This window comes from Olea europaea, unplaced genomic scaffold, assembly GCF_002742605.1.
Source record: "Olea europaea var. sylvestris unplaced genomic scaffold, O_europaea_v1 scaffold629, whole genome shotgun sequence".
Lineage (NCBI taxonomy): Eukaryota > Viridiplantae > Streptophyta > Magnoliopsida > Lamiales > Oleaceae > Olea > Olea europaea.
In genome coordinates, this window is record NW_019264649.1 from 42,336 (window position 1) to 67,759 (window position 25,424).

At 36.2% G+C, this 25,424-nt stretch overlaps 1 protein-coding gene across 1 annotated transcript in view; it reads right to left on the reverse strand.

Annotated features, from left to right (window-relative positions):
- Nucleotides 1-25,424, reverse strand: part of LOC111389853 (protein SWEETIE) — a 48,205-nt gene that overhangs the window by 13,900 nt on the left and 8,881 nt on the right. The window contains exons 9-31 of the mRNA XM_023014829.1: nt 24,227-24,316; nt 24,044-24,124; nt 22,886-22,954; nt 21,544-21,669; nt 20,439-20,542; nt 19,039-19,171; nt 18,855-18,961; nt 9,663-9,773; nt 9,375-9,542; nt 9,110-9,196; nt 8,831-8,924; nt 8,639-8,707; nt 8,415-8,537; nt 8,267-8,335; nt 8,064-8,168; nt 7,391-7,479; nt 6,178-6,334; nt 3,540-3,689; nt 3,101-3,150; nt 2,921-3,020; nt 2,785-2,841; nt 2,517-2,584; nt 1,872-1,965 (exon numbers count right to left, since the gene is read on the reverse strand). Of these exons, the coding sequence (XP_022870597.1) occupies nt 1,872-1,965; nt 2,517-2,584; nt 2,785-2,841; nt 2,921-3,020; nt 3,101-3,150; nt 3,540-3,689; nt 6,178-6,334; nt 7,391-7,479; nt 8,064-8,168; nt 8,267-8,335; nt 8,415-8,537; nt 8,639-8,707; nt 8,831-8,924; nt 9,110-9,196; nt 9,375-9,542; nt 9,663-9,773; nt 18,855-18,961; nt 19,039-19,171; nt 20,439-20,542; nt 21,544-21,669; nt 22,886-22,954; nt 24,044-24,124; nt 24,227-24,316 (2,301 nt within the window). The remainder of the gene's footprint in view (nt 1-1,871; nt 1,966-2,516; nt 2,585-2,784; nt 2,842-2,920; nt 3,021-3,100; nt 3,151-3,539; nt 3,690-6,177; nt 6,335-7,390; nt 7,480-8,063; nt 8,169-8,266; nt 8,336-8,414; nt 8,538-8,638; nt 8,708-8,830; nt 8,925-9,109; nt 9,197-9,374; nt 9,543-9,662; nt 9,774-18,854; nt 18,962-19,038; nt 19,172-20,438; nt 20,543-21,543; nt 21,670-22,885; nt 22,955-24,043; nt 24,125-24,226; nt 24,317-25,424) is intronic.

The window sequence follows — 25,424 nt, forward strand, 5'->3', positions numbered from 1 at the left end:
AATGCTTCAAGAGATCGTTTCAATCCAATTAGAAATTTTCTTAAGCCGCACACGCTATTATTTTAAACAATTCACTAAAACAACTTTAAGGAATGTATTACAGCACTTTATCCACTGCACCTCCAGAAAGAATGCATTTCTCACATCCAATTTAAATTTCACTCCAGATTGGCTGAACATGGAAGAAGATCAAGGAATAAGTCCATCTTAAACAGGAGAACACCTTTTTGAAAACATTGTAAGTCCATGTTAATCCTTCCAAACACTAACTTTGTCTCTATTCAGCTGTCCCATGTAATTTCTTCTCGAGTGTAAAAAACTTGCTCATTCAAGCTTAAATTTAAGCTTACAAATTCATTACTTTTGAAATAGCTATGAAAAATGTTATCTTAAATCATTATTTCGAGTCAGTAGAAGCTAAGTAGTAATTGAATTTGTTGAAACTTAACTTGATCTAATAAATAGTATTTTCGATAAAAACAAATATTTCTTTATTTAGATTGAGTGACGGTTCGATTTGGGTTCGAGTGATTTTTATTAACTATTGAAGCCTAAACCAAACAATTTCCATTCAGTTTGGTTCGATTTTCCAAATGTTGAAATTAAACCTAACAATTTCCAAACAAACAATCTCAAAACCACAGTTTAGGTTTGGCTTGGTGGGTTAGTGATTTTTTTGTTCACCCATACTTTCAAGTGCGGTCTTCTTCCTTGCAAAACTAAGTGCTTGTTTGTTACGGATTAAAAGCCAATTAAAATCAATTTTTTAACCGTTATTTCACTATTCCAGCCGTTATTTTTAAATTCTTCTCTCACAGGTAAGACTCATTTTATCTCTAATGGTGAAAAAATCAATTATCAAAATCCATACCAAACAAGCTCTAAAGCTTAGAGCTTGGTTTCTCTTTCTCTTTCTACCACTGTACTCGCCAGCAATGGCTACTTTCAATGTCCGACAAGTATCGGACACCGACTAACTCTGGCAATGTGATGTGCAAAAAATGCCATCATTATCCAGTTGCCATGTATCCTACCTACCATAGGTTCTTTGTTGTTGGGTTTTGTAACATGTTGTGCATGTGGCTCATATAGAGTGGAACACAGGTCCTGGATCAAATGGGCCGATGTCGGCACAGAGCGAAGTGGAGTGAGAGGAGTGGAGCGCATTGAACGGAACGGAGCAGAGCAGAGTGACGACATCGACCTTGCGCGGGTTTAATTCACTGTCTGATTGTTAGGGACATTGAATGGGTTGAGGGCCCCCGTGGTATGGTACAGGGGTATTTCCTATACGGGCCTTAAAGTCTTATATGGGCCAGGCTAATGTTAGTATAAATAATATGTTATAACCCTATTTTTCAACTGAATAAAGAAATCTCCATTTCGCTCTTGTGGAAGTAGGCATACCGCCGAACCACGTAAATTCTTGTGTTGATTTTCTTTTTCCATCTCTTTAATATTGCACATAAAATCCAATATAACAGCTCCTTAATAATATATGCGACAAGGATGCAAGCACTTGCCATTCGTTGGTTATTAGCGGCATTTCGAAAACGTCCAGGTTGAAATATGGCTTGAACTAGCTATCGCTTAGAAGGTATTGTTAATAGATCATCAATTCCTAATGAAAAAATGTACGATAAGAGGCAAATAAATATAGGAAAAAGTTTTAGCAATAGAATATGATTACAAGCCCACACGCATTTCCGATAGCAAGAAGTAGACTTTTAGGCCTATAATTGATAAAGAGTGCTATATCAAGAAATTTGCAGGCATTTTTATTACAGAATTGATTTATTTCTGAATAAGGCATAAAGTTGAGCATGAACTTTCAACACAAATATATTAAATTACCAGATCAAGGGAGTTACCATGTTTCGACATATTGACATCCAGTGAGATGGGCAAGACGGGCATGATGCATATAGCAATCGCACGATCGTGGTACGTGCTAAATTACCAATCCTGCAAAAAAAAAAAAGGTCCAAAAAAACTAAGAATACACAAAAAAATGTACCATCGTCTTACTCACAGAAATCTAAAAACTGGAATCTGATACCAGAAGAATATATTAGAAGTTAGGCCAAACAAAAATAGAATCAAGAAAATCAATTTGGCGCAGAAGGATATTCTGCTCCATGTTTTCAATATAAGACCTCTGTACATGCAGCACTATTCAGCTACTTAGATGTTGCTTGGACTCATCCAGTAGAAGTGAAATACGAAATCAGAGTCTAATTCAGATGCAACCATTACATGTCAAGTTTTTGTTCATTATAGAAGATAATGTTGGAGTATTCATGTCCATTATATGCATTGTCATCTTAAAGGATAGACCAACCAGCATTAGATTAAGCTTTACAGCCTCAAAAAGAGCCATCAAACCAAAATAACAAAAATGCTCCTAAAAAAGAAAAACTAAATGAAAGAGAATATGCATGAGAAGATCAGCTTGGTGTCGCAGCATAACTTAAAAGAAAATATAAAAAGTACATAGAATAAACACGAATGATTACTCTGAATCGGTTTCCTCATCAAGCATATGGAACAATGTTTCTTCTACCTGTTCATCGATCATGGAAACCTGCAATTTGATTATCAAAATGGGTAACTAAATAGAATGGAAATGTTGAAAATTTGAAGCATTTATGTACTGGCAAAATTTTTTAATTGTATTGCTCGAGAAGCAGTTTTTTTCCTTCTTATTACATTCCTTTTGTGTGTGTGTGGCAGAGGAAACATGTATCCAAAAAAGCTGGTCGAGAACAAAAAATAGTTACTAACCGGATCCTTCTCTATAAGATGTCGTAGAGTGGACAAAGCTAGATGTCTCAGAGTTGGCTGGCACATGAAACTGGCTGTTTTAGAGTCAGGTTAGAGAGACTATCTAACACCGTCAGATGAATTTTGAAAGATATACCTGTCTTGAGGATAGAGTCGGGAGAAGAGTTAGCACATGGGAATGCACAGAAACTGCCTGGGGAGCAAAAAGAACTAGTTGTTGCGTAAAACGGACGCACCTGCCAAGTAAACAAGCAAAAAGTTTAAATCATGCATTTTTGCTCAGTTACATACGTCAGCAATAGATGAATTATCATACTCAGTAAGTGTAGCTGTTTCTTGGCATGATCTGATCTCTGCAACAACAGACTATACATGAAAGCATAACTTAGATTAAATTCAAAAACCAGCAATCTAGAGGAGACCGATAATAAATACGGTTGTACTATTTAGCACCATTGTGTAAAACACCAGTCTAGATGCACTAGTGTGGCATTAAATGAGAGGTGCAATTAAATAAGTAACTTAATTCCACCTTTCATTGAGCCTAACTTATAGCACCACATAGATTGGTGTTGTAGCACCAATTGTACTACATAGCATTATTCTAACATATAACAAAAACTATCTCGTGACAGGAAGATACCATACTATAGAAGTCGCCACAATAAATGGCCAACAGTCAGAGTGATAAAAAATTTAGGGTCAATGAACTCAAAAATCTTACTTCCCAACTTTTGGAGAATAAAATAACCCACCTTGCAGCGTGAGAAAAAAATGCTACCGGGCACAAGTTCAGGACCAAGAACAGCAACAATAGCATTAATAAGACGGCCCACACCCTGCTGCAGGTCAACCCAGGCACTCTCCTCTGACAAGAGAATATCCATACCAAGGCCAAGTGTGGCCTGCAAAAACATAAAAAGGCAGAGAGCCGTATTTGATTAGAATAGGTAAATATCAAACGGAAAGATGCAATATCATATTGGCAGTTTCAGAAAATGATATAAATACTCTTTATGATAAGAACTGATTGGAGACCTTGAAAACACACATCTCATGCAACATCAAACATCACAGAAATTGTTAATCGTTCATTAACAAAAAGAAGTCGAGGTCAAAATCTTACAATTTTCACAGAATCACCCACCTCTACATGGCAATCTCTCTTCCTTTCCCCTCCCTCCCTCCCTGTATATGTATGTATGTATGTATGTATGTATGCATTTATGTACACACTCACACAGACGTATGCACATTTTCACTGCAAAATCATGAATTTTCATAATTAAAAACCACTTAAAAATCACCAAACCAACACTTTAATAAGATCCTTCAAATACATTACTTATTAAACTGAAAGTAGCAGTGAAGCATGAAACTTCAGTTGACGATTAATTTCTTGAGTAATAGCTTCAAATATAAAACTTAAGAGTAATCCAAAGTCTCTTTAGTTAAATTCAAAATCTGTTACCTCAAGAGTCAAGACATGAAGCCCTTGTTGTCTGGCCCTCATTATTTTTAAAATGCATTTTTCTTTCTCTTATTTTCAACTACACATTCTTCAAAAGAATAATATCACACACAAACCCAACAATCACCTAAAACACCCATTCAAGGCGTCATGGGCAACGACCATGAGGCCTTCCCAGAAACCCCAAACCCATCGGCCTCACGCCACAAAACGAAGGCCAATCCGACCATAAACCACCCTCGCAGGCGATGGCCCTAGATGGAAGACCTACAAGTCGTGCATGCCATTTGCCATCAGAGGGACAGTTGTGTGGAGCTAGCGTCGCTCCGGCGGCACGTCACATGCATCGTTTGCACACAATCAAAGGAAAAAGTTTGCAATTGTAAAAGTTACAGTAAAGGCGAAAGAGTTCGTAGTGTGTTAAGTTGACGGAATGGGGATTGAAGATATCTAACGCAATATGCACGGGGAGGTTTGGAGAACTTTGGATAGTGAATATGGTGAAGGTGGTCTGTAAGTTGGAGGATTTTGTTGCTAAATTTAACAAGTCTTCAAGAGCTTTTTGAACGCAGCATTGTGCGACCAATCGTATTAGGTATTTGATGATAACACAGTATGGAGAGAAGCGTCAGAAGGGAATTGTGGTGGTGCTGAAAGGTGCGAATGGACAGGGATGGTCATTAGTTTCACGGGTGTTCTAGACAGTTGTAGATTCGTTTGTCGTTGGAGACAAGACCAAACGTCGAATGATGGACATAAATAATTAACAAGGGATGACTTTTGCTAGACGATAAACCTATAGGCCTCGCAAAATGCCGATCAATGGGTGCTACTGCGAAAGGAAAGGGCAGCTAATGTGAGTGACCTAGAACTAATGGTGCCTAAGTTTGTGGAAGCAAATGCAAAACATAGTAGTTTCATTAATAGTGCTGTACTAAGGGCCTGTGTTCATTCATCATGATGGTGTTTAATGGCTGTGTAACAGTATTTTGACTTCTCAACATATGGATTGGGTGTTATCTAGGTGTATAGACGATGTGCTGCGGGCTTGGAGGAGAAAATTTCGTGATAAGGATAGCAAGCTTGTACGGGTTTAATCCTGGGATGCGTTGTGAGCGCTAGGGTAACTAAGTTGATGGTCGTAGCCGTGGGATCTTGCGCGTGTGGAGAGAAAGAAACAACCACTGTTCTGAAGACCAAACGTGGACGACAGAACAGGAGAATTATTTAATCTGACTTTGTATACTTGGTTTAAAGCCGTGGCTACTAATCCTATAGAAGGGCGGCCTAATTTCATGTTGTTTCATTCTTGCTTAAATAGATAATATACTTCATGTGTATTCTCTTTTGATTAATAAAATTATATGATTACTTAAAAAAAAGGCGCTCAAACATGCACTAAGGATTTTTTTGAGCTCCATCTTTTGAGAGAATAAATTTTGCAATTGTAATTTTTTGGAAAATATGTAGTTAAAAAATAAGGAAAAATTTTGGGTTTACGTTTAAAATTATTTTATTGAGAGTGTGCAATTGAATGAGTATGGAAAAAAATGGGTTTTTATAGAATGAGACTCAAACAAGGGCTACAAATGCATCTCAATCTCGAAAAAGCAAAAGCATCTAACTCATAACGTTGCTATGGTTTCCCCTCCTTTTTGACTCTTTTAGTGCAAAAGTTCACCTCTCTTAGTACTTCCTTTCCACATTTTAGATTTCAAATCTTATATTTCCGTTCCCCCATTATTAGAAATGAGAAAGAACATAACATAGGGAGAACCAGAAAATTGTGAATGGAATACTATTGAACAAAACTACAGGCGAAGATTATCATATTCTGGGAAGAGAAATGAAAATAAATAATTGAACTTTAAACATATTCTTACGGAAAGCAAGTGTACATCGTAAACCAAACACATACATACCTGAACATGAGATACATAGGACAAACCAGCAGCTTCAATGGTCAAAAGAAGGCCATGCAAGGACCAAATCCTTAAACTAGCTATTGAACTTTTAGCAAGCGAAGATAGCGAGTTCACAGTAGTGGGCACTAAACTTGATAAAGCCATTCCTCCTGCACTGCAAACAAGACTAAGCGTATGAAAATTTTCTATGATTTGCAGTTGTGGGCAGTATAAGACCAAGAATTCTGCTATGTACTTGCCACATGCCACTACAGGGTAATTAAAAATAGGTCATTAAGAAGTGGTACACATGGCACAATATTGGCATGAGTTACATTTGAACAAGAATTTAGTAGACTACATGGAAAACATGGAGGTGATCTACTGAAAGTAGGGCCAAACCAACACGAACAACAAAAGAAAAACAAGTGACTTTTTTATATATGAGTAAGGTGCACAGAACTTTTACAGATGTTGTCAGCAACTTGATATTGATTGTCTCTTTCACTTGTAAGGGGGTGGACATAAAAGTGAAACTTTGCTGGTTCCTAATGTGTTATAGTACTCATCACAATATTGGCAATTGTGAAGTGATTGTCATTGTAGCTAACATAATACAGATGCCAGTATCGAACTGATTCTATGATGTAAGACGCAAATAGCCAGAGTTCTTTTACCAAGCTTCATTTCTTATCCAGATAACCCTTCTAGGCTTTTAAGAAATAAAAATTTGGAAGAAGAATGTACAAGAGAGCAGAAGAAAATAACAGCACAGGAATTACTTCGCCAAACCAACAGTTCAATGGCATTTATCAACCTGAGAGGATGAGTGAGTGAGATCTTTTGCTCACTTCTTGTGCATTTTGTTGAACAACTTGATCTAAAGCTTAGATCAGGCCAAATGTATGTCATTTTAGTATTATCTTTCCTCACGCTCCCTCGTGTGTAAGCAGGATACATCTTTTTTTCCATAAGCCTAAAATATGGACAATTCATATGAATGGGTGGCAATGAGACTTGAACCCAGGACAATTACCGGTTCTAATACCACCGATGAATCGCTAAATCTAAAAACTTCAGCTGTCAGATCGAGCCAACTGTATATTATTTAAATAATATCTTCAACATGTCCCCTAAATGATATACATTTGGCCCAATCTAAAAGATTAAGCTTTTAGATCAAATGGTTCAACACTTTCATCCATATGTTAATTCCTAGTCCCATGATTACCTGCGATGAATACAGCCAAGTGCAAGAGCAATTGAACCGGCATGGAATGAGTCCACAATCCCACCAACATCGCCAAGAAGAAGTTTCATCTGTTGGTGGTAAAATTAATTTACAATAATATAATAAATCCCTAAAAAGGATGGAAGGAGAGAGGAATGGGGAAAAATGCAGGAATCTGAACCATTAATGGATACAAAGCAGAAAACTTAAAAATTCAAATAATACAGAGTAATGGAGTAGCTATTGAGTAAACAAATTTATGAAAGAGAGACAATAATTTGTGATATATGCATAGGTTTTAAAATAAATATACAATAGCTAGCAGAAGTGCTAGAGGAGTAATAATCTACTGCCATATAAAATTGACTTTAAATCAGCAAATAATGATCTTTTGGACAGCCACGTGGAACTAAAAGTGAACTAAATCTACGTTGTCTTTGTCAAATTTACCAATCAGATTTGACAATTAATAAATTCATGGAGGAACAGTCATGTATCTGCAATTAACAAAGTAATTTGGGTTCAGGACCTCTTTTCAAGAATCTGAAGTCCTAGCTCACATGAAAGAAACAATGTACATTTGAAGGGAAATGTTTCACAAAATAATTATTAAGCCTAACAATATAAAAGAAAATGAAGAGATACAAAACCCCAAAAAATACAGGATACTAACCAGTCTGGCAGTAAATACATCATTTCCGAGCCTCGCCAATAAGCCAAGCCCTTCTGCTGATGCTCTGCGTTGCGATGCACAAATGTCACCTTCGGCTAGAATACTCTGTCATGATTACTCCATCAGTTACGTCTAAGGAGTGAAAAAAAAAAAAAAAATACACCATAATCTTTGAAATTTGCAGTTAAAAGTGACAGTAAAACCTGAAAAATAGCCTGAGCGGCAGTCAATATCTCCATCCCAAGGGGCTCGTGATGGTGGGAGAGTAAATTCTGGAGAAAAACAGTACACTAAGTGTTAGACAGGTAAAAACTACAGGTAATATTAACAGACAAAAGATAATATAATCACCTTCAATCCAGCCAGTAACCCCACACATATATTACTGACACTGGCTGCATGCCAAGCTTGTTTCTTTCCATTTTTCAGACACTGTTCAATCATGCCAAGAAGCGACAGCATCCCACCACTATCCTGGGATAAAACATAAAAATCAAGATGAAAACAATCAGATATCTTCATTTTGACCAATGTCTATGAAATAGAAAGCAAAACCAGCAATATTGATCACTCACCTGAGAAGCAAACATGGTACCAAAGCAAAGGAGCATCTGATTCACCAACATCTTGCTAATAGTCTCGGGCTACAGGACAAATTACATGTACTAATGTCAGGAGACAAGAAATCAAATTTTTTGACTATTTCCTGAAAGTAAGCAGAGTATGACCCTTGAGTTGGTGGGTAGGGGTAGTAGCCTGTCCTATACCTGAGGAAAACTAGAAGGCTCATTCTCCCAAACACAAGTGAATAAGCCATCTTTTCCCCCTTGAAATGAACGAAGTTCATCTTCAAACCAGTCCCTAATTCATAGCCAACGTGAATAAACAACAATAAGATTTAGGTACAACTTAATAGTTCCTTATTGGGAAATGGGATAAAAAGAATCGTGAGAAGAACTGTCAATAAATAAACACAGTTTAAACTACAAAGACATGATAACATATGTACTACTGAAAAAGAAAATATGCAAGTTTCAAGAGTAAACCTTCCAGGAGTCCAAGGTCCCAACCATGCATCTCTCTTGTCTAACAACAACTTCAAACAGGAGCTTTCCTCAAATCTCGAAGGTTCCCTGTTTTACATTTCAAAGCCAAGACATAGAAGAAGACTTAGTTGATTCAAGAAACAAAGAAATGCGCACTGCACCCAATTTCATGTTCGTGATGCAGCAGATTCCTTCATCTTGAAGTAAAAAAGAAATCAACGGGATAAAAGTTATCAGCAGGCAAGGGTGTCCAGTCAGTGTTTACCTAAAAGGAGTTGTACATATCTGAATAATATGCGCATGGTCAATTCTGTATGAAGATGGATCTGAAAGGGCTTCATATGTTAACAACAGCTTGATGATGAATACATTCATTGCAGGTTTTATATTTGGTTGTTCTTTGCCTGCTAGTATTGAAATATACGACAAGGCCCTGCTCCATAAGAATTCTAAATTATTAGTAAAACCAGCTCTTTCTATGGAAGCAAAACACAGGCTTAATAAATTCTTAAGGCCGAACAGGGGGAAAAAAATCTTGTACATTTACTCTTACCTGTTAAGGTATAGTAACACTGGTTGAAGTAAAATTCCCTTGTTATCAGCATCAGAAGAAACAAAACACTTTACAAATGACGCAAGTGCATCGATGGCAGCAGACCACACACTGCAAAGAGGACACAAGTAATTTCATTACTGATGTTGAAACCACAAGGAGCTCCCAGAAAAAACAAAGGGGAAAAGGTACAGTATGTAGCAGTACAGTAAGTCAATATACGTGAATGTGTTAAGATAAAGAATACTGAATAAAAATAAATAAACCTTTACTACAGCCAACAAACATCAAAGTGTAAGATCTCAAATTTATCCGCACTTCGTAAGTCTTCATGTTACTAGTTGTCAAAATCACTGATAAAAATATATGCAACTGCTTTAACTAAATAGTGAGTACCCCTATGCTACCTTTTTTGATAAGTACTCAAATAATTTTATTAATTAAAGGATAATATATAAGACGTCTATTATCAATTTTAAAAAGATAGGAACAACATGAAACTAGGCGGCCCTTCTACCGGATTAGTAATCGCAACATTAAGCTAAGTATACAAATTAGAATAAAACAATTCTCTAATCTACTTCGTCGTCCGTGTTTAATCTTCAAAACAGCTTGCTTTCTCTCCACACACATCATACAGCGCAACATGAAATAAGATCTCAATTAAGTTTGCTATTCTTATCTGAAAGCTTTCTCCTTCATGCCTGCACCATGTCTTCTATACGCCTAGGCAACACTCAATTCATATGTTAAAAAGTTATAATATCGTTCAACCGCCAACGAACACCATCACGATGAATGAAAAAGTGGTCAATGGTCTCTCCATCATTCTTACACATATAGCACCACTTGGTAACATAAAAACCTTTTCTTCAAAGATTATCTACTGTTAACACCTGCAGCTCACAACTGTTCATAGAAAAAATGCAACATATTGAGACAATTTACATTGCCATACTCTTCTCCAAGGAGAATGATTTCTCCATAGGTTCCAATAAAGACCTAAAATAAGTGCGAACAGAGAAAATACCATTCTATGCCACCCTCTACTTGCTACAATCATCATCTCCTACCCTGATGTGCATCTCATGCAAGGAGGTCAAAAATCACGTATAATCATCCAATTCTCAATACCCCTCCTGAAAACAAAGTTCCAGCTAAGACTCTCATTATGTATAGCTAATATATCATTCACCAAGATATGACATATGTAGCTAAGCAACTCGACAATCCAATATAGCAGCCAACTCCACGTTAGCGATCTCTCCAACTGGAATAGTCTCAGATTTCCCCAGATTTATCTTCAATCCAGATATCGCCTCAAAACACAAAAGCAAGTGGCGTAAGTTCCTAAATTGCTCATCATCAGTACCATAAAAAATCAGCATATTACCTATAAATAACAAATGGGAAAATTGTGAGTGACCAATCGCAATGCCTCTTAACAAACCCCCCACAGCTTTCTCAAGCATCCTACTGATGGCCTCCATTATAATAACAAACAGCAATGAAGATAACAGATCCCCTTGTCTCAAATCTCTATAGCTCCGAAAATAACCCTCAAGGATGCTGTTGACCAAGACTGAGAACGAGACCGTAGAAATACAAAATTGAATCCACTTACACTATTTATCCCCTAGACCACATTGCCTGAGCATATACAAAAGAAACCTCTAATTCACATGATCATACGCCTTCTAAATATCAAGCTTACATAACATTTATGAAACCTTCATACGCATTCTCAAGTCAATACATTTGTTCGCTATAAGAACAAAATCCATAATCTAGCGCCCTTTCACAAAAGCATTCTGAAACTTAGACCCCACTTTGCACAACACCTCCTTTAAATTATTCACCCAGACTTTTGCAATAATCTTATACACCTCATTGACTAAGCTAATAGGACAACAATCCTTAATGTCAGTCACTCCCGATTTCTTAGAAATTAGCTCAATAAATGTGGCATTAGAAGTTCTCAAGAACCTGCCGCATTCGAAAAAATAAGTGAGAACAACTCTCACCTTAACACTCCATGTCTCTCTCTCTCCTCCCCAACCAACCCTCGACTCTCCTCCCGTCTATCCAACTCTTCTATGTCCGAAAGACACTGATTTTTACGATTGTTCACATCTTCCACAACCTAATCATTCCACCTCTTTAAGTCCCCTTTCAAAGTCTTCAATTTTCGATCCAATACAAAACTGGGAGGCCCCTTGAAATCATAAGAGGCCCATGAAGTCCGTATTCACTCCCCAAAACCTTCCACTTTTAACCACATCTTCTCAAACCTAAAAGACCTTCTTCTACTACCCCTCATATTCCCAGATAACAAAACAGGGAAATGATCTGAGTACACCCTCCCCAATCTCCTTTGAGTGACATCTGAATACTTAGCTCCCACTCACAACTAACCAATAACCAATCTATTCGAGATTGAACGGGTTGATCCCAATTAGATGACCAAGTAAAATCTCTCCTAATGATAGAAAAATCTACCAACATATTCTTCCTGACAATCAGAAAAGTCCTCCATATCCCCTATTAGTCTCCCTCCACTCGACCTCTCAATGGAAAACCAAACCAACATTAAGATCATCCCCAATGCACACTAGGAGGATCCACCAAACCATCATACCAGCTAACTCATCCCACAAGCCCCTCTATTCTCATCAGCGTTAGGCCCATAAACTCCTATAAACATCCACTGAAATCTATCCCTAATATTTCTAAACGGAAGTGATAGACAGAACAACCATACACTAACCTTCTCCATATCAAAAACTTTAGTGTCCCATGTGACTAGCATACCTCCTGAATCCCCTGATGACCCTAAAAACTAATACCCGACATGCTGTCCCCTATAAACGACTACAAAGAGATGAATTTCAACTTTGTTTCTTGTAAACGGACAAGGTCGGCCTTTCATCTCCTTATCATATTTCGAACATTTTCCCATTTTCGTTAAGCCCCTCACATAATGATTTTTGGGATCATTATAACACTCCTTCAACCCTCCCCAGCATCTCTTTGACTCGCCACCCTTGATGTCATAATTTATCAAGTATTCGAGACGCTTAAGCTCACGGTCACCCTTTCTTCTTGCTTTACCTCCTGGTGTACACATCAACTGTCCTCTACTAGCCTCCAATTCCTCAAATAATTACAAGAGTCTACTCTGTTGAAATCCTAAATTTTTTTAAAAACCCCATTCGAAGGTGAGGGTCTAACTTCAAGTGCATTAACTTTCATTGTCTCATCTGCATAAAAACATTCAAGAGGATCAAAGAATGTCCCTCCACTTCCTCCATTTGTACTCGTTCTAGTCTATTTTGCCCTTCTTAGCACCATCAACCCATGCCACCGAAGCTTTTTCAGTCCCCAAGTCCCTTTCTTTTTTAGAGACTTATAATACCTCCCATTGTAGGTCTTCACAATCATAGTTGCCAAGCTTGTCGCCTTTTGCTCTTCCTTAAAGCCTCGTCTCTTTCTCAACCGACACTACCTCTACAGGTAGGATCGTGTCCAACGCACCTGCAAATGTAGAACAACTGTATCTAGTCTCATCCAACGTCATCAACTCCAGAGTCTACGTTCTCGGTTCCCTTTCCTTAGACCAAGGTTCCACCTCACAATATGCCTCAATCCCTGAGTCTTTTTCAATCAGTATTAACCCTATTAAATTTTCCCCATCTTCATTTCCGATAAATTCCGCTTCAGTCCGTATCTGAGACTCACAAATTGGCTCAATCACCACCTGCTTATCTTTAGTGTAGACCAAGTTCGATGATAATTCCTTAATGCCCAATCTTTCATTAGCTAGAGACTCATCCACGCCCACCCCACACTTATGATAACAAATCATCCTAGAGCCCACTACTAACCAATGTATTTATATCACTCCCCCTTTCAACGCCTAGATGTGGGCCCTTATTTCAGCATTATTCAAAAAGCTACCAGATATATCTGCTGCAATCGTTTCCTTAAACTTAGGCACCAATGGTTGACCCTCCTTCTTTGGAGCTGAAGGTCGTGTATGAGTATCACTCCCATAAACCTCCCTTTCCTTTCGCAATAGCACCCGTTGATCCGCGCTCTACGAGATCTGTGAGTTTGCTGTAACTTTAGCATAAGTCATCCTTTGTTGCTTGTCACTTCAACTGTTTGACGCTTAACCTTGTTTTTTACGACCAAAAAAAAAAAAAAAATCAACAACTGCTTGAAACACCCGAAAAATGGATGCCCATGCCTCTCCATTTGCACCTTCCGGCACTACCACAACTCCTTTCTAGATCCTCTCCCCATACAATGCTATTATCAAATACCTACCTCAACTTTACGCACATCATTGTGCTAAAAAAGTGTTTGACGACTCATAACTAAGCAACAAGATCCTTCAGTTGGCCGACTAACCTCAACTTATCCACAATATTCACCATCTAAAAGATACCAAACCTCCCCGTGCAAATTGCATTCCATATCTTTGATCCTCATTCCATCAACGTAACAATATCGGAGGCATTAATAATCACTACAAACTCTACAAAGTCCTTCACCTCCACTCTAAATCGAGAACTGAAAACCATCATACTGTTGGCAACTGCAGGCCCCTAATATTATGCAAGTGAAGCAGCTAACAGTAAAACAGATGGGCTAGATGACCTGGGCTCTTCGGGGGGACTCTACTAGTTTTTGACGCCATGCGCCGACAGATGAGCTTTCGTAGCGGTAGTGCGCCACGCAACAAGCTGACCGTCATCGCAATGGCCTACACGGTCAACTGGTCAGGCACGTGGAGCGTAAAGGTAGTCGAAACTTGGGAGATCGAAGTTGGGTCTCATGTTCTTATCTCTCGCATGGCCAATGTATCTCCCATTCTACCATCCTGGTTAAAGGCGCCTGAAGCATCCAAACCACCACAAGACAACGCACCTCCCATTGCTAGAAACTTCTGCGTTGCCTACTTGTGTATTGTATGGCCGGATTGGCCATATATTTGTGGCGTGAGGCCAGGGGTTGTGGGTGTTTGGACGGGACCTTATGGCCATCGCCATGAAGATCGGATCGGGTGGTGTTGGTTGGATTTGGATTTTAGGGAAGGAATCTCCATTCCTGCGAAGAGGGACTTCTTTTACTTAATGTGCTACTAGTATTGGCATGTAATCTATATCATCTCTCTCAACTAAACATTAAAAAAGAATAGATGTGATTGCTCAGTTCGCCCATTCACATTGATCTGCTACTTGCTGCCCACTTGTGAACCATCTCAATAACATATAGGTGCAAAATGCATATTATAGTACAAAGTTACCAGTCAAATTTTCACCATCACCGGTGCACGTGATTACTACTTCTACTGCATCATATTGAGCCTTTTCCTACATATTCAAACGTTCAGTGATAATGTAATAACAAAGATAATTTGCATATACTCCTGGGCCAGCAATACAGTTGCATCTCTCTAAAGGATCTCAGCTATTCAGAAACTAAAAGAATGAAAAATGCATCTTCAAGAAAGTCTCTATTAATGTGCCAACTCAAACCAATCCACCTAATAGAAATATGGGCATATAGTACTGATGCCTTCATCTTCAATTGAAACTTTGTCCTGCTTTCTTGACCTCGAATTAGTATTGCATCCTATTTCATTAAATCCCCTTGCAGACTACTTCACTTCTTTTCTCATTCTCTCAGTCTCTAACCAATTATTCTTTTCAAACATAATGCTACTACCTTCACTGATTACCCTCTCATATTATCTGTCACCTGTGAACCACACACTCCTCCTAGGCTGGAATGTAGGGTTCCAACGTTGCTTGCACTCTAGGCCACGTGGTGTGTCCAATTTTTCATGTACTTCATAAAATTTTCAACACGAGAGATCATCCCCTACAAGCATCCGACATGTGCAGCGTGTCTTATTGTATTTACACTAGTTTAATTTTTGATAAAAGGAGGTGTGCTTACATGTCAAGGACAGCAAACCCATTTTGTAAATTTTGAAATATAATTTTAGAAACATTTTTTTTAGTGATAAAACATTTGTTCAAAATGTCAAAATAATGTGAAAATTTTTCAACGAACTTCATGCCCAATTTGTTGCATTTGTTAAGATACTTGACTTCAATTAGTTTCTTTAAATAGGCTATAGAAAATTGGGTGAGATATTTCCTCATTCCTTGTTGATTTGTTTTCCTGATTCTTTGCTAATTTGTCTCTTCTAATATTAGGACACTTGTTTGGTTTTCTAGAACTCTTGTATTGTTCTTGTGACTGCTACATGGAATAGGATGCGTATTTAAACCTATCCCAAAAAATTCACATGGTAAAGCCATAATAGTTTATTTGGGAGTTCAAACAGCCTTCATCATTGTTTGTTCTTTAGACAGCCTTCATGTTAGTTTCAAGTCTATGGCCTCAAAATTGGTAGTAAAAGATAGACTTAAACATGGAGGATGTGGAAGATGCAACTGGATTGCAGCCTCTAATTGGCCAGCAGCAGCGTCAATCATGAATATGGAAGGGAGTACATGGTGTTGTCCAACAGAAGAATATGGCAAGCTCAATATCTACTGGATAGTTTCCTACTTCAGGGTCACTCCTCGACTTCAAACCGTAATGTGTTGAAATGGGAAACTAAGAGATATTTCCCTCAACACTCATTCCACGGGAGCATTATGTCAAACAGTCAAATTCAATTTGATGCGTGATATACAAGAAGCATGAGAATACCATTCCATAATGGAGGATGTTACCCAGACTTTAACATAAGAAGCTGGAGTGCATGAGTTTTAGAGGTAAAGTTAATAGGTTGATCACAGAAGATTGCAATGGTCAAGTACAGGATTGAAGTTAGACTCGATATATAAACAAGTTGCAGGTTTTATTCTAAATCTATCAAGTTCCCGAAACAGCTCTGGCAGAACAACATATATAAACTAAACACAAATGACTGGCACCAGCTGAACTATATATAATGGAACTAAGTACTCATAAAGAACAAAAAATCCAGTTAATTAAGGTCCTGAGCTTACAAAATTGGATAACTGCATCTCCAAAGTAACCATTATCAGAGTTGGTTTTTCAAGGAAGTCTAGCAGATAGTGTCAACGAACTGGTATTACATGATAATCTTAACAAAACATGATTTTATACTAGCATGCAATCATTATTGCAATGATCTAACAAATTGTTCGTATTTCTGTGTATCCAACAAAATATAAGGAACAATTCATCTTTTTATTGATTTTCTTCTGTTTATATCTTCGTGATCTTGATCATAATTTCGAGAAAAACATTGAGAATACATGGGTAATTGTATACTTATGACAGTCAGGCTTGATAATCAATAATGAGTGTTCTTGCAACTCCATGAACAAATAAAAGTTATGTGGAATTCCAAATTTAGTGACCTGATTAGGGTAACTGAAGGGGAACGAAGATAAGAATTAAAGGATTTTTTAGTATATTAGGAAGAAATACAGGACTTGTTTGAGCCCCATTAAATTGGAAAAATGCATTTTGGAATAGTAGATTGATGAAAATGTGTGATTAAAAAATAAGATAAAATTTTAAATTTGCATGTAATACTATTATATTGAAGAATGTGTGGTTAAAAAGAAGAGAGAAAAATGAGAATCAAACAAGCCCATAGTCTGATTTATACTAGCTTACATTAGTTTATTATAGCTTTCTAGCTCGACTTAAATTAGGGTTTCATTTTATATCAGGTTTGTTTAAACTCTATATTAAGAGAGTCTTGAGCATTGTAATGATTAAACTTGATTATTAAGCCCTTGTTTGAGTCCCATTTTATCAAAAAATTATTTCTTCAAAACTCGTTTTCAACTACATATTATTCAATAAAATAATATTACACGTAAATTGAAATTTTTATTTTTAACCACACATTCTCCAAAAACCACTATTCAAAAATGCATTTTCTCTCAAAATGGGACTCAAACAATGGCTACTTAAACAATTACTTTCTCCCTCTAATTTCTCTATACTCTCCATTTTCTTCAATCTTTCTGCCTCTCTTTCTAAGTCTCATCAATTCCTAAGTGTTAATATTTGTTTATGAGCTTCCTTCATGAGTAATCTTTGGATAAGGCCTACTTTATTTAGTTTTATTTTTGTAAACTAATTATTAGGAATTGATTTGGGATTGAATTACTCATGTGATCATTTATTAGAATCTTGGAGAATCTAGACAAATTAGCCTATTCTTCTCCTATAAATTCCATTGTATTTTGTTGCACGATGATTAATAAGAATTAAAGTTTTTTCTTCATTTACCATTAATTTAAAAGTTAATTGTTAGATTGAAGTCTTCAAAATTTAGAAGATATGTATCAAACAAGTAATAAATGACAAGAAATTGATGTTAGCCATCTCTTTAGCACGCATGAATAACACACAAATGTTTTCTTTCATTCTTTCCTTTCTTTTCACCTCACCTTCTTTTCATTAATCGGGATGACAAAACAGAAAATTGAAGCCATTGCCCCTTCTTAAACAGAGGTAGGAAGCGACCAAATTTGAAATATACACCACATAACCATTTCTAAACCGTGTGAAACTTTGCAACATACATCATCTTCGAAGCCTATTAACAATACAGCTTCACTTTTTTATCTTATTGATTTGAAAATACATGCTCATTTCATTTCAAGTATGTTCTATTGTATTTAAAAATATAAAAAGATACGAAGTCCAAAACACGTAACATTTAGGGTGCGTTTGATTGCAAACATGAAAATAAAATAAATTCTAGTTAATTCAATTGTCTAGAACTTATTTGCATGGAAATATTTAGAGTGCATTTGATTGATTTAATTTTTAACCTAGAAAATATTTTATTTGTCCATTTTTTATTGGTGGATAGGTGAGAGAGAGTGGATAGATTAGAGAGAGAAAGAGAAAGCGAATTCCCTGAAAAATAAAATCTTACTCCTCCTAAAGAAAGTATTTTCCTTGATTTTGAGGAAAATATGGTCACATGACTAAAAGTAGGAAAATGTTTTCCATGCAAACAAATGGCAATCAAACAACACAAAAATAGGAATTTGGATTAAAAAAAACACATTTTTTATGGAAAATATTGGCAAACAAACGCACTCTTAGAACCTAATAAACAACACAAGGCAGTTTGCAATCGGGGAAGATAAAGGTGAATATAAATTGGCCAACCTTATATTTGATGCCAGATCTTGTGCTTGATTGATGTGGTGTTCTGGATTCCCACCAAATGCAGAAGCCCATAAAGATAGAATATCAAAGACTTGGTCCTCAAGCTCCTGCTTCCAATGAAAGTATCACCTTAAGAAACGAAATTTGGCAATGATACCAATAGCATCAAAATAGATATGGTTACCTCCTTCGACATAGAAGCCAGCAGTGAAGACAGAAGTATCCATCCAGTTTCTTTTTCTACAACAGCTGCTACAGGATTCCTACTAGATTCTGTCAGTAGGTTCTTGGAAACTTGAAGTATGGATGCGGGCAATCTGCATCCACCCCACCCAGAAAAAAAAAAGAAAAAAATATATATATTTAAAAAAAAAGATTAGGAAAAATGTCAGAATGAAATTATAGTTGGATGAATAAAGTACAGATCAATTACTAAGCTTGGGACATCATGAGCCCCTTTGCACCCCCCAAAAAAGGAAAAGGTATTGGACCAGATGAAACGTTTGAAGCAAACAGTGACTATAAACAAGATAATGGCAGATCCGATCGAGTAAGTAGCACAGATAACTAGTCACTTTTCTCTTAATAAGAGTCTATGACAGCTCAGTTTTCTCCACTAATTCTGAATTGCCATGGCATGTGAACTGTATCAAGTTGGAGATTAATATAAACAAACTTGGCAAAATTGAGAATCGGGATGGTATGGAAAAAGGGTGAAAGGCCTGTATGGACAGGCAATACTGATGAGCAAAGAGAAGTAATGTTCTGAAACCAATTTAGGAGGGTCTGAGGTCATCTTGTGAAGGGAATGCATGGGATGAGTCACTGCAAATGTTCTGACACGCAAAACTATAAGGTTAACGCGTGAAATTTTTCCTGTTCTCTTTTTGGAAGTCAAGTGAAATTCACATTGGACCTACATCTGGAAAACAACATAATGAGAAATTCAAATGAGCTAGGTAGGTCGGGATATTTGTTAAGCTATGTGCTTGATAAGATGAATCATTGTCATACTGCCCTCGTTGGAGGTAGAAAAAATCTTAGTGCAAGCTTATGAACAAAAGGCAATTTCAAGGAACAGAAATGTGTGGATGCTGAAATTTGAGTTAGACAAAAAAAGGAGGTTCGTGTTAGGATAAAACTGTCGAGAAAGAACCAGGACCCTTCAGTCCATCGTAAGGGAAAGGTATAGTACATTTTCAAAATCTTAGATGCATGATCAGAAGTGCTCCTCTATTGGACTTTTACATGCAACCAATCATTTCAAACCCCTGAATTTTTCTATTCAGATCCAATTATGATTTAAAGTTAAGAAGCTTAAATCAGTTTGTATAATTCCATATCAAGGTTGTCCAAAGCACACAGACACAGGATGACATACTGATTAACTTTGCATAGAAAACTAAGAGACTTTATGTAGGCCGGAGACTATCTCACAGAATGACTAGAGCACCGTGTAATGTATTGCTTTCAAGAATTACTAAGGCTTTACATAAGAAGCATGGACATCTAGGGAGACTGTGTGTAATAATTATTTAAAGCAATGGAAGGAAGGAGAGGGAGATATGATCTGAAGAGCATTACCTTGTTGGATACCCAAGAGGTAACTTCGGTGAAATAGACACTAGTGCTGCCAAAACTGCAGCTTGTCCATGCAGAGTATCAAGTTCCCATTTCAAATTAGATCCCTAAATTCCATGTACATGAAAGAATAAATCAGCAAATCATGAAAAAGGACAATCTACACCTTATTGGCAAATGGAAACAATGGGTCCTGAAGAAGATAACCAGCTTGATGAAATGAGAGGCAAAAAGATAGCATTGTAATGCAAAATATAAAGCATAGTTGTAATGCTCTTCGTTCTATTAATTTTCTTCAATTGATTAATTCAAATAGAATTAGAAACCACACAGAACTACAGGAGCATAGTTCACTTACAAATGATAAATAGAAAACACGGAAAATATGTGGCAGTTCTTTTGTCATCGTACCGGAAAATGACCAATGGAGTAATGAAATATACAGAGTGGTGGCAAAAAAGAAATATTATGAGTCAGCAGTTATACAATAAACAAATCAATGCATAAATGATGCTTAATAGTAGGTTTCTATTACACAGGTCACACTATCATGGTTTCTTAAAATGCTGCATGAGTATTTCTCTTCATTTCCTTAAATTGGTTGAAAATAAATGCCAAAGGAAGGTGCAGTAAGCTACTCGTGAAATTATTATTTTTCATGCTCTGATATGATTTACAAACCCTGATTAGACTCTATAAGTCTGACTGGGTTAAAAGTAAAGTTTATGTTCAAGATAAGTTTTTGTAAGTAAAGAAAATTGAATCAAAAGCACAGAGAAAGTGTTCCCATCAATGTAAGAAGAGAGGGGGAGAGGTATCTGATATAAATTATGAAAATTGGAGGGGGGGGCATTCTAGTAAGAAGGGGGGGGGGGGGGGGGGGACGCATGACAGTGTTTCTTCCTATCGAGTATATTTTTCTTCCATCTCTTTCACATCTAGCACAACTACCTAATCATTTGCCTATTATCTAAGATACCAAATCAATAACTAATCGTCTTTGCAAATTCAAGCCAATGTCAATCTGCATACTATTTATCCTCTCCCTATTCATTACCACTTGCTTCCAGATTCTTAATTCGGTTTTCATTCATTAACATAGTTTTACCTTCTCAAAGGACACATTTTCCCTCGCTGCACTAAGCATTGTCACTGCATAAGAAATTAAGCCACCAACAGAGGAGGGATCAACCTCGGCCAATGCACGAAGTGTCAATGCAGCCTCATGCCGTACCTAAAATAAAAAATAAAAAATTCACTTGCAACAATGTTAATATAAAGCAAATCAGTGACAAAATTTGAAGAGAAGTATGCATCAAGAGTAAAGGATGCAAAGCAACTATGACAATTTTAACTACAGCATGCTATGCCACGTTGTTTTGCAGAAAACTGAAGAGTGACCTTCCTTCTTAATAAAAAATATAAGTTCCATCTACGGTGCCTACACTTGTCCATGTGATGTGTACAGATAGAGAAAAGACACAAAAGCCTTGGAAGATACATAGATTAATTACAAAATGTTCCCAAGAAACGAAAATAAAATCAATAAGAATATGACTAAAAAAATGGCTTTCCCCTTTAGTGACTTGGCGATGGAGAGAACCCAAGAAATGAGAATGCCATTGCTACCATCTCGATGTCCATTATCCCTTCAAATCTCCAGTATTCAACACCTCAACAATCATGAAGAAGTCTTATCATACTTCAAGACCTTTTCTACCACCTCCACTATCCCAGACAAGGATTGGATGCAATTGGTCCAGTTGCACTTCTAGCTCAATAGCTCATGCTAATGTCCTGATCAGGTACTGTGCCCATACCCAAGACCCTTCCAAATTCTTATACAAAACAAACTCTCAATAATGGAAACACGTGTAGAGAATTTATGCTATCATATCTATAAAGTTCACAAAACAGAGGTTATACACAATACCAGCAAACCGACTTCAAGGTGCAAGTAATTTTCAATTAAATCATTGTAAGAGTATTGAAAGAAGAATCATTCATATGGAGTAGATACGGAGGATCTATGACCACAGCAAGCATGGGTGGTTTTAAGTGTAACGAGTTGGTCGAAAAGCATCTACAACCAGATGGTGTGCCCAAAAGAAAGAAAAGATTTCATAACAGTAAAAAATAGAACTCTGAATTCTAAGTGAAGGAAGATCTCGAGAATTCTAAACTCCAAGTGGGATGTGACAGATAAACACCCCCACAGGGAATAGAATTTTTTTTTTTTTCAGTTACCAGATTAATACATTCACAGTGAGTCATGTACTTGCCAATTTTGGGTTCATGCATGAACTTTTTATAGATGGTTGTATGCATCAAATTTCACTAAAATAGCAAGGGCACTGGAGAATTACCATATTTTAATAAATTTAGCTATTTAATTAGAAGTTAAGAGGTGTTTGGACATTTTTTTTCACAATGAAAGACCAAAAACATACCAGTTGTGAATTATTGGAAAGTGCTGCAACAACTGTGTCATCAAGAACTTCCTTGAATTCAAGTGGAACCTGCAAACAGCATACCGAAGCATTATCATTACCTGGTCAGCATAACAGCAAACTTGTTATAATTAAATAAATGATGTAAAGATAGTATTTAATTAAAGTAATGCTCTATTTTCTTGTTTAATTTAGAGGACTTGAACAAGTAAATCAAGTACAATTGCAAAGAGTCCCCAGATGGAAACATCAATGACAGTAAGTATTTAATCAAAGTCATATTTTATATTCTTGTTTAATTCAGAGGAATGAAACAAATAAATCAAGTAGAATTGCAAAGAGATCCCAGATAGAAACTGAGGATGCTAAACACCTTTTTACCAAACTTAAGCAAACCTGAAGCAGCAAGAACAGTTATTAGGCGTGAATCTTTTCTCCAACTTGTAAAATAATTAAAAAAAAGGTATATTTCCTAAAAACTGTGGATATATATATGTGTGTGTGTGTGTGTGTGTGTAGATACACACACACACACACACACACACACACACACATATACATATATACACACACACACATATATATATGTATATATATATGTGTGTATATATATACATATATACATATATATACACACATATACATATACACACGTATACATATACACACGTATATATATACACACGTATGTATATATATATATATATATATATATATATATGAATCAATTTTGTAGGTGTTCAATTTCAGCAGCAATTACTTCATTATTATATAGCAATGCAGATTTCATTACACGAGGAAAACCGATGTGGATCCTTCAAAATGTGAAAAAAGAAGATATTTCCAGATGAAAGTATGCAATACAAGAAATTATCCACTTGGAATGCTTTTGCTGGTATTCTTGTTGATAAAAAACATAATTTTTTTTAAATATTTTTCCTTAGGATCCCCAAATCCTAGGGGATGGGAGCAGAGTTCAGCCCAATATTTGTTATCAGAACAATTGCAGTAAATCAAAATAAAAAAAGATAGTACTCTTGACAAATTATGGTGCCCAATATAATTGGAGAATTCTTTTCCATGACCAATAAGCAAAAAATTTCAGCAGAGACTTTCAACATGATGCAGCTAGAAGTAAAGCAACCAAAAATGATTCACCTCTCCCAATGTTTTCAACACATATGCTAGAGTACGTAAAGCTGCAACCCGCATAGAAGGGGAGGAATCAGAAGACTGGAGCTGCAAAAACTGTCCTTGTTAGGCACCAAAATATGCTAACAGAAAATTTAGTGTGTCAAAAGCACAAAAGGATGAGAGAAAAATAGGATTACTGTAGAAAACCTGCTTGCCAAGAAAAACTAAAAAGCCTCTCTGAGTAGGTTCGCTCATCTGATCGGTTACACCTACTCGCAGAACGTATAAAACACAAGCCTTCAAACCACCAAGAGATAAATCAGGAGCTTTATTTTGCAGAATGCAATAAATTGAGATTCGCAGACATATTTTACAATGCGGTGAGGACAGAAAGAAGTTATAAAAAATTCAACAAAGGTTTATAGACCCAAACATGGTAGTTCATCTTCAGAGAGCATTATATAATTTTGAAAATGGAAAACCTGCCCATTTGAGTAAACATTTCGTCCATTAACTGATATGAGATCAGTTGATTCAGACACTGTTTAACCTCATAATTCATTTTCTTTTCTTACATTAACAGCTACGAAAGGTCTGTTTGGCACAGTTGTCGGTAGAGCTTTTGAATCTAGTGCTTTCACGAGTAAAACTTTCGAAGAAGAGCAGTTTTACCAAGTTTTTGACAGTTATGTTGTTTATCCAAAAGGGTTGTGAACATTGAATTGATTGTTTGATAACTTAACAAAATAAAAGTACATTTTTAATTTCTGACTTGTACATACTACACATTTGTTAGACTTAACATTAAGTATTTATATATCCTAACAATCTATTAAAAAATATCTCAATTACATTATTATGGCACAACTATTTTAGTACCAAATCACATTATTTAAAATTTTTTGTTTAAATAAAATATGTGTAGGTCCCTAATCAATTTAAAATTTTCACCATGTCCTTCATGATAATCTATGAATTAAGCAGTATCTTCTTTCTTCTTCTTTTTTTTTTTTTTTCATTTTTTTTCTTAACTTTGAGTTTACCAACAAATATATTTTATAACAATGTAATGAATTTACCAAACAAATTTGCACTAGGAATCTCAGTAATAATTAATCGAAATTTTTCAAATATTTTTATTAGCAACAAAATGACTTTTTAGATTTTTTTTGGGAAAAAATTAAAAGGTGTCATGTGTAGTGTAAGGAGTCGAATATTTTTTTTCGAAATATTGATGTGGAGGGTTTAAATTGTATATATTAGACATTTTATTAAAAATTTAAAATGAAAAGGATAATATTGTCAATTTAAACATTTCATCAACTGAGCATTAAAATTTCCTGTAGAATGTAGAGCTTTTTCAGGAAGCTCAGAATTTGAGCTTCTCTCTCTTTTTTTTTTTTTT